We start from the raw sequence: 16,223 nt of genomic DNA on the forward strand, positions 1-16,223 counted from the left end.
ACAAAATCAAGTAGAGTTCATGAATAAAAAGCTGAAAAAATAAGTCAAGTGGCCATGGGCATGAAGGCCGAAGTCCTGGCAACAAACTGAAATCCATAGCCCAGTGGAAAAGCAAAAATGCATAGGATTTTTGTTTGTTTTCTAGAAGTGATGAAACATCGGAAGGGCTTCACTTTCCCCTCTGGTAGAGATCCATACCTGCTGTTGTGCTGATTTGGCCTCAGCTCTACGTACATGTCTCCAGGGCCAGCTAGGCAGAAATTACATCTCTCAAAAGCAAGCATTTTTTTCTAAATCCACTGACAATGTTAGTACCATCCTTTCATATTTTGGTTGCTCCTTCTGCGACTCTACCTCTGCATGGGTAAGAGTAAGCCCAGGAATTCTCTCTATCCTTGATGAAACATGGCCACCCCCACTCCAACCCCGTTGTTTTAGAGGGGTTGCCCTGGCCAATCTCCCTGGCACGGAGCAGTGTGACTAGATTTCATAACAACAAAAGCAAATACTAAGAAGCTGATGATGGAGACCACACTTCTCCATCTTGTGATGATCTGAACTGCAGGGAGTGTCCCAAACTCAAGGGCTAAAGGGATTTCTTTTATTATGTGGAAACTGTTTCTCTGGTGTTAGTTTTTAAAAGAAAACCTGTATGCTTTTCTCCAGACACAAAATTAACAATTTCTTCCTGAGCACCTTTCAACGGGTTTGGCTGGAAAAGGTTAATGAAAAAACTCAGTATGACAGGCTTATACCTATTTTAATGGTAATGTAACCTGTGGAGAGACATACTCATTCTCTGCACACTCTTCTTTTCTTGATCATAATTTAACATTACCATAAAAACACACATTTGTACAATTTTTTAAAAAGAACTCTGATTGGTCAGATTTTGAAGAAAGATGGCAAGGTCTGTCTTCTACCAGAAACCATGACCAGGTCTTGATCACTCTGGTCTTGACCTTTATCTTCCTTTTCTCTCTCCTTCCTTTCTCACTATTCTGCTCACATTTGATGACCACTTTGCTATTCAGTGGCTCATATTCCCAGAAGTCAGTCCTGGCTTATAGGGAGTCAGTGGCTAGTGCCAGTTATTCAGTGTTCCCAGATACCAGGGCCACAGCGGGAACTCAGGAGGCACATAGAAGTTGTGCTAATGAGAGCAGCATGCCCAAGCCTGGCCTTCCTAAGTAAAGCTGGCACACCTTGCAGGCGTGGTGCCTGACACACTTTGCTGTTTTCAGCATATCCGAGACTAAACCACTCACCATTAGCATGATTTAGATTGGATTACCTAGACAGGTGATCAGCCAAAAGGAATAATCAAATTGCCATATTAAGCAAATATTTCGGACTGTTCCATGACCTAATGAATTACTTCTTATTAGAGGGGAAATGTGATAAAAACCCTGTGAGACCAGAGCAGGATTTCAGTAACTACCAGGTCTTGCACTAACCATTGTTATTTCATTCAGAAGATGTTCGTTCCAGATATTTGGGAACCACCATGATAGAGGATTCTGGTTTCTTTGAAATAAATACCTATGGGCTTCTACTGGCTACCCTGACCAATCAGAAGATAAGAATTGTACAAAAGTCTGTCCTGCTTACTAACCGTTAACCGCCCCAACTAAAATAAGGTGTCCCACGGATCCCTCTTGACCTCACTCTTACCCCTTCCGCTCAGGCACCGCTCTATTAACCTCTTCCTCCATGGCTATCAGAGATTTTGGATAGAAACAGAGGAGTATTCCTTTGAAGAGAAACTAGTACAGGATTTGGCTGTAAGTACTGACTCAAATGGGAGCAGATATGGGTGTGAATGAATTTCATTTTTGTATTCATGTCTGTGCGTTATAACAGTTAAATATTCACAAAGAATCAAGTGTATAAATTGAAAGAAACTAACTATAAATTATCAGGGGAGGCCCTGCTAATCATCATAAGAGCCAGAGGATGAATTTCACTTGGAGGTGCTAGTACTGTTGTCATCCTCCTCATCATTATTAACAACTAATATTTCGTGGACTGCACAGCCATGCCATGGAAGGTTCATGCTAAGTTAAGTTTTGAGCACCATTGGTTGCAGGAGGCCACCCCACCCTAGCCAAGGCCCTGCATTTCCGGTCAGTAGCTCTGCTTTGGGGAAGACACATCTAAATCTCCTTCCTGCATCTCACATGTCTGTATTTGGCCCTTCAGAAAATTCATCATGCCCCGTCTCTAACAGACTTCATGCTCTAAAACTACTTAAACCAACTTGCAAGGGGGATAAAGCTTATTGCAGCAGCACAGCTGAGCTTTAGTTCAGAAAGAATCGAAACCCTCCTCTCCTTTGGCCTAACCGTGGATCTCTTTTCTCTTTCTCTTTGTTTCTCCAATTGATTCTTTTCTCTTATCCCATACTCTGTCCATTAGTCCTGCCCTGTGTTTCTCATATTTACTCTTCCCCACATTTCTTTCTCTTTCTATCTTTCCCTCTCTCTCTCTCTATTTCTTGCCCTCCTCCCCTCTTTTTTTCTATTAATCTTACTACCCCATTTTCCTTCCATTTGTCTTCACACCCTTCACTCCTTTCATATATTCCTGTCAGTAGAAGTTTCCGTGGTTTTCCCAGTTTTTTGATTAGCGTGAAGTTGACAAGGAGCCTCACTTCAGCCCTCCACTTCTGAACCACTCACACAGCCTATGCAGTTCTCACCAATTTACAGAATATGCTCCACCCTGCTGGCTCTGCCACTGTTAGAAAACTCACTTTTACCTCTGGCGTCAACTTTCTGTAAAAGGAGATGGAAAAAAGTCTTGATAAGAGGAGAAACCGCAAGGCTTGCAGCTCCAGGATGGCATCTCTTGGGAACAGCAAGATGTTTAGAATCAAGAGTGAGGTTAGGAAAGAGAAATGCTTAGCTGGGTTGAGTCTAGAGTAGTATTAGAATAGCTATTAGACCGAAAATAGCCCCAGTGCTTTGTACCTCTTGCCCCACCCCTACTTCCAACCCAGCTCTCCCAGAGAAATTTCAGGTGTTAGCCGAGAGATCCAGCCTCTCGGATGACTCTCCAGGGCTTCCCTCCTGAACTCGGGTGCCCAGAGCTTGCATGAGAGTTCTGCTGATTGGGGTCTGTAGCTCCTCCCCCGTGGTCAGGGCTTTGCTTTTTCTTTCATTTCATTTTAACCTAAAATTGGAATGTCTCTTTGATTGGCTGAAAAAATATATAGACATATATGTTCCAAACCTTGCATCCTTAGGGCTTCTATCCTGAAATAAATCTGTGACGTAGTGGTTTCTCTTTGTGCTTTTAGTCTGATGCACTCCGTGCCTTGCGCTTTACTTTCTCTTTGTTTGCATGCAGTTGTGTGGCACATGCTGAAATCCATGCCTAAAACCTGTCTGCGTTGGTTTGTGTAGAAATCCCCCAAGGTGGAAGAGGAAGAGGAGGAGGAGACAGAAAAGCAACCAGATCCACTTCATCAGATCATTCTCCATTTTAGCCGCAATGCTCTCACGGAGAGGAGGTCAGCACCACCAGAGCAGCCTGCCTCTCCCAGGCACCAGGCATGGTTGTGTCAACCCCAGACCCTCTCACAGATGGCAGTGCATGGAAAGGGGATGGCAGATTGGAGAAGCCCTCCTTGCTGCTCTTGTTGGCCATCAAGAAACATCTGGGGAAACTACATAAACCACAGCCCTGTCAGCATAATGCCAGACACTGAGTCTGAAGATTAAGCAGCCCGAAACTGTAACCTTCATCCCTGAATTCCATGTCAAGCCAATGCTGATGCAGATTTCAGAGTGGTTTCTAAGGATCGGGGTGGAAGGGGGTTTTCTAATTAATTCACTAGTACAGTCATGCATCACTTAACAACAGGGATACTTTCTGAGAAATGCATCATTAGGCAATTTTGTCATTGTGTGGACCTCATAGAGTGTACTTACACAGACCTAGATGGTATAGCCTACTACACACCTAGGCCATATGGCACTAATCTTATGGGACCACCGTCATATATGCAGTCCATTGTTGACCAAAATGTTGTTATGCGGCACTTGACTGTACATATAATTTCAGATTTATATAGCTCTTATTCTTTTCTGCTGGGTCCAAAAGGTAGCCTGCTAAATATTTCCTCTATTCTTTCCAGCAAATTGGAAGACGACCCTTTGTACACCTCCTATTCCAGCATGATGGCCAAGGTACACCTGGGTTTTCTGCCCATTGTTTCAGTCTTTCTGTCCTCCCTTAGAGCTGTGCAGGCACACAGAAACTGTGAGGTCAAGCAGCAAGCCTGGGACTCGGTCATGACATGGGCTCCAGGCATTGCACGACTCATGTGCCGAATGGGTGACATTAGTAAACCACTCTACCATCCTCCTAAGGAAACCTTGAAGCTTTGCACAAACAGTGGGTTCTAATGGCTAGGTGTACATGGCAGTTCTAAGTCAGCTAAACAGGGCTAAGGCATATAGACCATCCATACATTTTCACTCAATGTTCAGAACACATCCAACAGTCCAAACACATCTGTAAATGAAGGAGGTTCAGTACTTATGGAAACAGGCTTAGAAACTAGAAGGAGATCCTAGTATTCTAGAAGAGGCAAAGTGACTAGAGATGATGTTTCTGTGTCACATAGAGGGATGGTGGCTCTGGAGTGCTGTGTAGATAAAGGAACTGCTCCTTCTCACATGGGAAAACTTCATGTCAGGCAGAAAGGGGGATATGCTGGGGTGTGGGAACAGCTATTCCTTTCCAGCTGCACCACAGGGTCTCGAAGGGAAGGGACACTTGGGGATTCACATCCTAGTTGTCCCTAATCTTATTGCCAGGCCTCTGGTTCTTGTTTAGAAAAGGACAGCTCCCTGCACTCCTGTCTCTCAATTTACACCAGAACTTTGCTAAGTAGAGGCCTTCAGGTCTGTGGTTAAACCAGATAGGTCCCCACTGATTCTGTGATCTTGGTGTTCCCGTTTCTCATTTCTGAACCCTTTGGTAACTGCAGAGATGGCATTTAGAGTAGAACATTGCCCTGCAGTGGTCACAATGTTCTTGCTTTTACAAAGTGCTGAGGTCCTGAGGTGCCTGTGAGTTACATCCTGTCCCCTGCCCTTGCAGAATAGAACAGAGTCTTGTTTATGAGGCTCACCTTCAATTTGTTTTCTGTCTCCTCCTTTCCCCGCTCCACGGAATCCAGAGTTGTCAGAGTGGGGAGGAGGAAGAAGAAGAGGAAGACAAGGAAAAAACATTTGAAGTAAGTTTTCACTAAGATTGAAGACAGAGCTAGCCTCCAAAGCCAACAGGCAGGACTTTCAGAGGTGGGCACTGACATTACACATGCCTTACCCAACATATGTATCTGGCGGCAAATACACAGGTCTGCCTGGATAAAGCACATCCATTAGCTGCACTACTGTTGTCTGTCTGTCTGTCTGCCTAACGAAAGGTAGCAGGTAGCCAGTCAGTCATCAAATCACCCCATTAGGTCTGTTCTTCTGGGAAATTCTACTTCTACCCAAGTGTGGTAGTAACAAGGGCCATAGAAGGACAGGTTCAAACGTGTAAAAATGAACATTCAAATCAATGGAGACACCAGGATGCTTTTGGCACTACCATTCTGTAAATGTAATTAATAGCAAATTTATTTTGAGGCACTGCAGGACCCTGGATCTCCCAAGATAAAATTCTATTGGTTGATTTGTGCTCTTTTATAGACAAAGTATACAACAGTAAAAGTCAATGAATGTAATTCCAGTTCTGGAAAGCCTTGACATTCTAGTCTCTCGTATCTCCTAGAGTCTCTGTTAACTGTGTTCTGAATGTTCTAGATAAATGGGTGTTTCCTACATTCAGACAAATATACTCTAGTTGACCACTCAGCAGATTTCCCCATAGGATAGAACATTGAAAACAAACACATTTTAATCTGGGGTCATGTGCTATAATTATCGTATCAAAGGGGAGTGGACTGTGTGTTACCTATCAATATAAAAAGTGAAAAAGTCATCATCAAAATATGAGGGAATTGGGGTCCAGCTGTGTGGCCGAGTGGTTAAGTTCGCGCGCTCCGCTGTGGCGGCCCAGAGTTCGGATCCTGGGCGCGGACACAGCACCGCTCGTTAGGCCACGTTGAGGCGGCATCCCACATCCCACAACTAGAAGGACCTGCAACTAAGATATACAACTGTGTACAGGGAGGAGTTGGGGAGATAAAGCAGAGAAAAGAAAAAAAAAATATGAGGGAATTATGGGTGGACAGTTTTGGAAAGCTGGGTAGCGTCTGGAAGTAAACTTCAGAGATCCGCTTTGTCCAAAATGATGTGTATTGCCTTCCTTAAGCAAGTAAAGATTCTCTCAACTCATTTCATCACGGTGAATTTCCTGGGGGTAAACAAATCTTACCTTGCCTTTTTTTTTTTCCAGGAGAAAGAGATGGAAAAGCAGAAAACCCTCTATCAGCAAGCTCGGCTACATGAGCGTGGAGCCGCAGAGATGGTCCTTCAGATGATAAGTGCCAGCAAAGGTAATTTCCCTAATTTCTGGATGAGCCCCTATAACTACCACGGTGATGTCATGCTATGACATGAAGTCATTATTAAAGAGTCCTGATAAAGCCCAGTAGGCTTGATTCACCCTGTTTCCTTGGTAATTCAATCAAATCTTCACCATGGCAGGGGAGATGAGCCCCATGGTGGTTGAAACTCTGAAGCTGGGGATCGCCATTCTGAATGGGGGCAACGCTGGCGTGCAACAGGTAATGGGGATTCGTGGGAGGTAGTGCAGACTTCCTGGGGTCTTCCCATTTGACAACTGTCATGCTTCAGGGAAGAAGTGTTGACTCTGCTACAGAGGGGGCTACCCACAATCACCTTTGCTGGTGTTAGTCCTTAGTGGCCGATTATGTCAGAGTAGCTGGGAACACAGGGCTGAGATAAAACCAGGGCTGAGAGTCTACAGACAAATGTGTACTTATTAAAGAGGATTTACCTAGGGTTCAAAGAGGAAAACATTTCCTTTTTCATCATTAGATGATTTTTTGCAGAAGTATACTCTAAAGTAAGTTTTATAAACCTTGGGTTTTTATTTCAACCGTTTCACTTAGTTGCCTTACTGTGAGCAAGGAGCCTGACCAATTAAGTTATAAACCCCACACACCTGTTGTTTGTTCATTCATCCATTTATTCATTCATTCAATAACTGTTTAGTGACTGCTGACTATGCACTGGGGCCAGGCTCTGTTCTAGGGGTGGAGCATGTAGCCATAAATAATGCAAATAAAAACCCCTGCCATCATGCATTAAATGAGACAACACACAGAAGCATCCTGCAGAGTGCCTGGTGCATGGAATTCATTCAGCAGTCTGAATTGAAACTGGCTGCAGAAGACAGGAATGCACTGGTGTGTCTCAGGCACTCCAGGCTCTGGCTAAAAGCATCTGTGCACAGGAAAGTGAAATTTGAAAGACTTTTGGCATTCATGAGGGTTACATCTCATGATATTCAAATTCATAACTACCGTTATTGCATATAATTTTTCCCAGCCTTTAATTCATCCCAAACAAATTGCTCATTAAGAACTGCCATTTTCTAAGATACTCCTTACTTTCTGTTCTCTTCCATCATTGCCCCACCAGTTGGCTTTCCCACAGAGCCTTTTTTAAAAACAAAGCCACAAAATTTTTATTACATCAGACAAAGTTTCTGCCTTCCCAGTAACAGAGAACAGAGGAAACAAAATCTCATTGTGAAGGAGATAATGAGCTCTCAACCAGGCTCATTACTGGCTAAATTCCTTGCTCCAGTGCGCAAAACTCATTGCATGAGCTGTTCAGATTATACCTCAGCAACAGGAAACATTACCAGATCACAGTGCTGGTGCTTATTCCCAAATAGGAGAGACTTCAAACAGTAAATCTGGGAATGTCAAAGATCTACTGTACTGCCCCAGCAGAAATACCAGTGGACTTTCATAAAATATAATGTCCACCCTAAGAGATTCTGGTTCCTTAGGTAGAGGATAGGGCTCAAGCACATGGAAGATTTGAGTCCACAGGTGGCTCTGCCCTGGGTCTGCCTCAGTGTGCCTGCATGGCTGGGACTTGCCATTTCTCCATCACAATTAGAAGTGTCAGTACGTAGTTTTCATTGTTTTCCCTTTTAAAATGTGTCTCCCTTGCAGAAAATGCTAGATTACCTAAAGGAAAAAAAGGATGCTGGATTCTTTCAAAGCCTTTCTGGCCTCATGCAGTCTTGCAGGTAAATATGGGAAAACCAACCATAGCATTTTTTTAAAACTCTTCACTATTCACGGGAAAGGGGGGTGGGGGAGGACCATAAAATAAACTGATTTATCATGGAATTATTGGAGAGGAGTGACCTACTTTAGAAAGCTTAAGAGGATGGGTATTGTTCCTCCAGCAAATAGCATTCAGAGAGAAAAATGTAATCTCCTTTAGCCACAAACACACACACAACCCCTATTTGTTTTTTTAATCGCCCTTACTTCATTTTCTGTTATTTTCCTCAGAGCTGAGTATGCATGTTGAGTTTCTTCTAAACACACATGCTCATAAAAGTCAAACCTGAAAAGAATGGAAAAGAGGAAAAATACCTCACTATGACTCAAGGCTGTGTTTTCATTAGACCCATTAAGCACTTGGTTAATCTTTGTCCTTAACTAGTCTTTGAGCCTGAATAGGTATTTGGTGGGTACATATTTTGACACATCCATTTTGACAAAGGTACATTCTGACATGGGAACATTTTGACATAGCCTAAAAAACAAAGCATTAAGCATTCCATTTATATTATTAAGTTGTGTAAGCCTCCTCTCATGGCTGAACCCCCTGACAAATGAATAATTCGTAACCAAAAAGCATAAGGTTACCATTTCAGAAATGAGCCAACAATATAAGAAAAGTGTCAGCTTATTCTCTAAGATTCACATGTATTTTTAATAGTCTGCATCTTGTTCTGAAAAAAATCAAAGTAATAATTATCTAGCTTATTTACCTCCAATTAATATTCTTAAAAATGGAGCATTAGGTTTTCCATTTGTAAATTTGAAGGATGGGCATTCTTTTGATGAACTTCATAATTTTGCTCACCTTATTTGATTGGGTGGGGTACCCTGGAGTCACGGGGAGCATATTCGAGCTGCAGTACAAGCCCTTGTTCCCAGCTCCTTTTTCCCCCTCCAATGGCCACCTTGTTTATTACCTCTCGCTGTAAAAGAAAATGTAATATTGCCAGACAAGACTCACTGAGGCTAAAATAGTACATGTGGACTCAGAGATGGCACAAATCAAGGCAGTTCAGCTCCGTATTGCTCATGAAATTCTCAATTAAATTTCCAGAGTTCCCTTGGTCTGTAATATTTAATATTGCTGAACTCATTTATGGCGATGGCTTGGAGGGATAGGTGACATACCCTTAGAGGCTGAGTTCTAACAGAAGTTTTAAGATGTTTTAATGGTTTTTTGCTGATTATAAAAATGATACATATTTGTAAAATATTTAAGTATTAGAGAAATTAAAACATTTGAAATGGGTGTTTCAGGATGAAGTAAGGTTCAGCAATGTCTGGTGCATAGATTGTCTCCTGAATCAGAACTGCTGCTTCAAAGCAGCTATGTCCTGTTTCCAAATGTCCTGTTTCCATGTTATCCCCTCTTGACAGCAAAACCAAAGTAGAAGGATAGTTTTGTGTTATTGAGCAGCCCCTTTTTACAGCAGGATTGGGGAAAACCAACAAGATGGCAATAGGAATTCTCACTGTTTTCTCTTTTAAATTCATCTGAATTGCAGAATGTGTGTAACTCCCTAAAAGGGGAAAAAGGATGTTGGGTTTTCACCCAATGTCTTTCCAATCTGACAGTCATTTCCCTTGCCCAATAGTAAAAGGAAGGCAAGGTTTTGCAGAGTCTTAATGGATTCAGCCATAAGCATCTCTAAGAGCTATATTCTTGTCAGACAGTATGCTCTTATGTTCTATGAAATCTTTCAGATTAGGAAGGAGTTAGACCCTACCAGAGAAATTGAGTGAGCCCCAGTTGGAAATATGATCCTACAGTGTCCTCATTATCAAGTTTGTGGTTGTACTAGGGGTTCCTGGCTAAGCAGGATTTGGTGGTGGCTGTGACTGGGAAGCTTGGGGAAAGTGGAGACGAAAATGAAGGCCAACTTGTCACAGATTCAAGAACAGCTAGGGACACCATTGATTCTAGAAAGCTTAATCTTGGCTACCACTGGCTCCTGAATGGTGCAAGAATTCTAAGAGTATGGCGAAATCTGGAAGTTTGTAGCTTTCTCCATCAGTATTCATCCTAAACACTAAAAATCGCAATTCCTTGTGATTCTCAAAGAAACCTGGTAAATGTGGGAGGTGAACATTAATTAGTGCAATTTAAAGTAAACTTTCCCTTGAGAAATCTTAGAAACAGATTATTCCTTCTTTATTTGGAAAGGCTTTCTAAATCTTCATCCAGAAGAAAGGACTCAAACTGGACAAAAAATGAGTCATCATAAGTGTTTCTGACTCCTCTCCATGCACGTGACAAGGTCTGTGAGCCATAGGCATCCTTGGACAACACTGCCTGGCACAAACCCAGGGAACCATTAGGGTGTCAACCACACTATAATGTGTTAGTGCATTTATGATAATACAAGGACAGGATATTCTTAGTCAATAGGTACATTGACATTAAAAATCCATTTTCCTAGCGTGTGTAGCCCTGAACCTTGTTTTCTTTCATCTATTACAAGTGTCCTTGATTTGAATGCATTTGAGAGGCAGAACAAAGCTGAAGGCCTGGGGATGGTTACCGAGGAAGGAACACGTAAGTAAATAATGAATGTGAAGGCCACTCTCTTCCTGATTAAAGTCTTAATTAACTATTTCTGGTTAGAGCCCCTGCTTACTCCTGCTTTATCTGCAAGGATTTGCTCCATTTCAGCAAAATATTTCCATCCCTAGCTTTGATAAAGCCAGCATCCAGGCTGAATTTGTTCATAGAGCCAGTTTTAACGAAAGACAATTTGTCATGGTGTTTATGGTTTTCTTACTTTGGATTTCTCTGTTTTTCTCTTATCACCAGTCATTGTTCGTGAACGTGGTAAGTTTGAGTTTCTGACCTGAGTTCCCACAGTGTGTGAATCCTAAGGGATCTTATTTAATTGCCTCAGCGCAGACACATTTTAGGCCTGGTGGTTGCATGTTGAGTTTAACTCAAAAGTTTGATGCTTAATTAAGGAAGAGTCTTCCATCTGCAAAGCATGGTTATGGGCTGTGAATCATTGCTGCCATTAGCCTCGTTGGTTTCCTTACAAATGCATCCTGGGGCCAAATGTTTTAGCTTTGTTGGTAATTGTGTTCTGCAGCCTCCCGTCCAGTTAATTGGGTTTGTCCCCATTCATCCAAAGTTCCCTTTCCAAACCTTTCTGACAGAGCTCCTTTAGCATCTTTGCAGTCATTGGCATTGGAAGGTGTTCTGTGTTGAGAAGCTAAACAAATGCTCACCAGTATTCTGTGTTTTGAAGGTGAAAAAATACTCCAGAATGACGAGTTTACACGAGATCTCTTTAGATTCCTACAGTTACTTTGTGAAGGACATAACAGTGGTAAGTGGAACAGATTGATTTGTCAAGGGAAAACAACATTCAGGTGCAAAATTATGATTCATTTCAGGATGCCACATTTAATACACCCAGTTGCTAACTCAAGGACAACAGTTAATCCATTCCTCAATAAGAAACCCCGTGTAACGTGATCTTTAGCTTCATGGCTAAAGTGATTTAGTGCCGTCTGGGGTTAAGCTGCTTCCAGCATCTTCAGTTGGTGAATCTCAACACCCAATCCTATCTGTCAAGTTGCTCAGGGCTCGTTAGGTCCAGTTTCTGGTGTCACGGGGACACCTGCAGGATGTGCCAAGACCCAAGCAGTGTGCCTTGTAAGGCTTTTCACATAGTGTGTCGCTTCTGAGTTTAGTCAAGAGGGTGTGACCAGTTCCCTAGGCGTGACAGGTACCAGCTCTGACCCAGCTCTGGTGTTCTCAGACTTTCAGAACTTCCTGCGGACTCAGATGGGCAATACCACCACCGTGAATGTCATCATCAGCACTGTGGACTACCTTCTGCGTCTGCAGGTGAGTGGGAGGGCCTTGGAGGGTGGTACACCTCACATACACTTCTGAAAGCTAAAGACACATACACAGGCTCAGGGAAGGCCCGAGAGATACAGTCAAGCCCCAAAAAGGAAAGTGTTGTGACCTATGTCCACACACTGTGGGCAGTCAAATACCTAAAAAGTGTGTTTGAAGAGTGAAGTGGGGGAAGTGGTTAAATATCAAATCTTATATTACAAAATGGTGGTTTACTTTAGTTTTGCCAGTGAAAAGCTAGCCACAGTGCCCTAGAGCTGTAAAACCGTCTGTGAATGAGACCAGCGTTTTCACTAAGAAAAAGAGGTACAGAAAGTGGTAGGAAGAACAGGAGTTTACAAGTTCTTAGTGTTGAGAGTCACTTGGTCTAATTGTTTGAAAGAAAGTCTAAATTCTATCAAGGAAATCTCCACAAACATAAAAAAGGATTGTCTTTTCTCTTTGCTGATTCTTCATCCTGGTTCTGCCACTTAGCAGTTTGTGACCTGGAGCAATCTACTTAATCTCCCTTTGTTCCATTCTCTCATTTATACAATGGGCAGCACGTGTTTCCTAGGGTGGTAGTAAAGTTGGAGAGGTTTAATATATGTAACATGCTCAGAACAATGCCTGGCACTTAGAGTGTCAGCTATTATGTTGCTGCTGTTGTTATGATTATTTGAGTGGTAATCATTATAATCTTTAATGTACATTTTCCATTGTAAATAAATTTTTCTATATCATAGCCACCCAAGTCGGGGTGAATGCTGTTGTCTCTCCTGTCTGTTCTTCCCTGCAGAAGGATATTTGTACTTAAAAGATGCTGGGGATCAGATATCTCAGTGCTTCTTCACAGTCTCCAGCTCCAGCTCCTGTCATAACGAAGAGGTCATAGAGATGTTCTCTTGTCCTCTTCCTGAACATTGAGTTCAGCTTCACTGACTGAAGTCTGAGAAATACTAACCTCTATTTGTTTGTTCTTAGGAATCAATCAGTGATTTCTACTGGTATTACTCAGGGAAGGACATCATTGATGAATCTGGACAGCACAATTTTTCCAAAGCTCTGGCGGTCACGAAGCAGATTTTCAATTCTCTTACGGAATACATCCAGGTGTGTGCCACACAGTGCATGCTTGAAGACAACATTTCTAACATTTCCATATTCTGTGTTCCCTACAGTATTTCTTTATCTATAAATAAGACAATATTTATTTCTTTATCTATCTTTACCTATGCTAAACAATATTTCCTTATCTATAAATTTCTTTATTTCTTTATAATTAAGAACCAATATTTCAATATTGGTTCTTTGTCTCTTAATAAGAACAATATTTCTTTATCTGTAAATAAGAACCAATAGTGCCTATACTCTGTGAGAAGCTATAGTTTATTGTCCTCTACTGTGACCTCTTCTTAGCATTGTCACACTTTATTTGCGTTTATCTAGTTACATTTTGCTTTCCCTCCTAGACTGAAAACTTTCTGCAGACAGAAAATTTCTTATTCAATTTAAAATTCTTCATTTCTAGCACTATGTCTGGCACATCATAGGTGTTCAGTAAGGGTGGAGAAATGATTGATAGAATGAGGGAAAAAGGTATTAATGATGTTATCTTGAGTCTTGAGATTGAAACCAGATTTCGTGAGATCATACTAATTCGTCAGAAATTAACTGTAGGGAAGAGGTAACTTCAGAAGTACATGAACCATGTGCAATGGCAGTCAAATCTACAAGTGAATTTCATGTTGAGTGTCTGGATCTCACAGCATTCTTTCTCTGCTCACAACATTCTCTGTTCATTGCCTGCAGTGGTCTAGCTACCATGAAAAGGAGCAAAGGGCATCCTCAGGCATCATTTGCTATAAAATCATTAGCCATATCACAGTCCTCTGTGATGTAATATAAGATCCATATGATGAGCCAGCTGGCACACTCAGATCATATTTGCATATTAAAATAAACACAAAACTAAGGCTATCAGCTTGAAAAGGAAGGTTTTAAGGGAGAGATGGATCCTTGTCATGCAAGGATTGTAAGAACACCGAGAGATAAACCTAGGAACAAGTGGCTGATCTGAAGTTTCACAGAATGTGAAATACCCATGAAGATCATGGAACAGATTTGCCAAGCATCTGATTTGCTCTCTGCAGAACCCATCCTAATCTGCAGAATTTTCTATGGAGCACTTAACCCAAAAGTAAAGGAGAAGCTTATTTTGGTGAATGTGAGTTTCTTTCAACAACCGGTTTTGTTCCAAAAAAGATCTAGAGGCTTCTAGAGATCAAACACCAAACGTACATAAACAGTGAGTTTTAAATAAGCTCACATGATTTAGGGATGCAGGCCGTGTTTCTCCTGCTCACCTCTTCCCTGGGAATTCTGCCAAGCCTTTTCTAGAACTTGAGGTATATCCGTGTTCTTTCTGGAAATTTCTTCTTGAAGAGTGATTTGGAGACTGATTAAAGGGTAGAAAAAAATAAACTATAAGGAAGAGTTAAGGATAAGAAACGTTGGTTCAATAATGATCTTCAAAAATGGGAAAGGTTATTAACATGGAAAATACAACCCGGTAATGAAGTCATCTCCCTATATTTGGCTTTCAGAAAAGATAGTTAGAGATGGTATTATACCTGATGTTTAGGTTGATGATAAGAAAATCCTAAAAGTAATTGAACCCTAGGAATATTCTTCAGATTTTGTTACTTGATTAGTTAGCCATGTGGTCATAGCATTTTACGTATAGCTTTGCCTGAAACAATAGGTGGTCCAGGGCCTGGTTTTCAAAGTGTGCTCCACGGAACCCTTGAGTTCCTCAGAACTCCTTTTAGGCCGAGGTGTGGGGGAGAGCAGACAGGAGTGCTCTTCAGTTCTGCTTCAAACGGAGCATTTCACTCGTTTCAATAATATTTTTCAGTGTAAGATATTATTTGAAGATTGCATTCTGAGGCTAAAAGAAGATCTCTGAAAATCACCAGACTGTGAAATTCCTAGTGGTTTTTCCTTTGATCAGGGGTAGGGGGAAAAAAAAGAAAGTAAGGGGGCCGGCCCCATGGCCAAATGGCTAAAGTTCCATGCTCCACTTTGGTGGCCCGGGTTCATGTGTTCCGATCCTAGGCATGGACCTACTCCATTCATCTGCTATGCTGTGGAAGCATCCCACATAGGAAAAATAGAGGAAGATTGGCACAGATGTTAGCTCAGGCTGAATCTTCCTCACCAAAAAAAAAAACAGTAATATCCTGAGAAAATATTGAGCACAAAATATGTGACTTTTGGAATAAGCTGTCTGTTCATATAAGCTGATGTCAAATGCCCTTATGAGGACAAGTTTCAGAGCAGCCCATGATGTTTAAGTGAACTAAGGATGTCCTCCTCTCCATAGGGCCCTTGCATTGGGAACCAGCAGAGCCTGGCTCACAGTAGGCTGTGGGACGCGGTGGTCGGCTTCCTCCATGTATTTGCTAACATGCAGATGAAACTCTCTCAGGTACTGTGGCCCGTTCCCCAATGTGTTGTTGGTGTGAATGCTAAGTCAATTCCCACCCCTTGGTATTCCCGTTGTGGATATGGCTGCTTGATCAAAAGGCCTGAGAAGCCATGCAGACTAGGTCTCATTTTTAAAACTGAAAGTCTAAATGGGAGACAGGATTGAATGCCTCCAGGGGGGTCCCAGACAGGCTTTTGCATGGACGCAGCTTCCTTCCTTGTGTCCCACCAACCTACCCTTTTCATAATTGCCTCCCCACTGCTTTTTATGGTGCTAATCCTTTTTGCTTCCTTGTCACTGTTTTGTCACTTTATCACCATCTACCAGCCCTGTCTGAACTGTCAAATGTCTGCATGTCTCCGTAATTCACATATCCCTTCTCTCTCACCTTTGCTTCCCCCTCTTCCTGTCTCTGCCTTTCCTTCTCACTCCCCATCTCTCTGGCAAGATGAATCAGAATCGCTCAGAGCATTTATTATGAACAAATAAATGTAGTGTATGGAGTAGTCGATCTCCTCTCTCCATGGTAACACGTGAGGGAGAACTTCAGGATGCGTTTCAGGCTGATTAGAGTAACATTTGCAGCATTAATTTAAATAATG

The 16,223-nt window shown here is 42.0% G+C and overlaps 1 protein-coding gene across 12 annotated transcripts in view; it reads left to right on the forward strand.

Moving 5' to 3' along the window:
- RYR3 (ryanodine receptor 3) overlaps positions 1-16,223 on the forward strand; it is a 485,038-nt gene that overhangs the window by 439,390 nt on the left and 29,425 nt on the right. For 8 of the 12 annotated variants that reach the window (XM_070584411.1, XM_070584464.1, XM_070584426.1 and 5 more), the window contains 13 exons: positions 667-766; positions 3,408-3,514; positions 4,142-4,193; positions 5,192-5,248; positions 6,418-6,517; positions 6,669-6,748; positions 8,174-8,250; positions 10,759-10,832; positions 11,091-11,108; positions 11,533-11,613; positions 12,049-12,137; positions 13,116-13,244; positions 15,517-15,621. In XM_070584411.1, coding sequence (XP_070440512.1) covers positions 667-766; positions 3,408-3,514; positions 4,142-4,193; positions 5,192-5,248; positions 6,418-6,517; positions 6,669-6,748; positions 8,174-8,250; positions 10,759-10,832; positions 11,091-11,108; positions 11,533-11,613; positions 12,049-12,137; positions 13,116-13,244; positions 15,517-15,621 — 1,069 coding nt within the window. Of the gene's footprint in view, positions 1-666; positions 767-1,687; positions 1,785-3,407; positions 3,515-4,141; positions 4,194-5,191; positions 5,249-6,417; positions 6,518-6,668; positions 6,749-8,173; positions 8,251-10,758; positions 10,833-11,090; positions 11,109-11,532; positions 11,614-12,048; positions 12,138-13,115; positions 13,245-15,516; positions 15,622-16,223 lie in introns of all 12 variants that reach the window. The other 4 variants (XM_070584420.1, XM_070584455.1, XM_070584437.1 and 1 more) reach the window with 4 other exon arrangements.

Source organism: Equus przewalskii, chromosome 1, assembly GCF_037783145.1.
Source record: "Equus przewalskii isolate Varuska chromosome 1, EquPr2, whole genome shotgun sequence".
NCBI classification, from domain to species: Eukaryota; Metazoa; Chordata; class Mammalia; order Perissodactyla; family Equidae; genus Equus; species Equus przewalskii.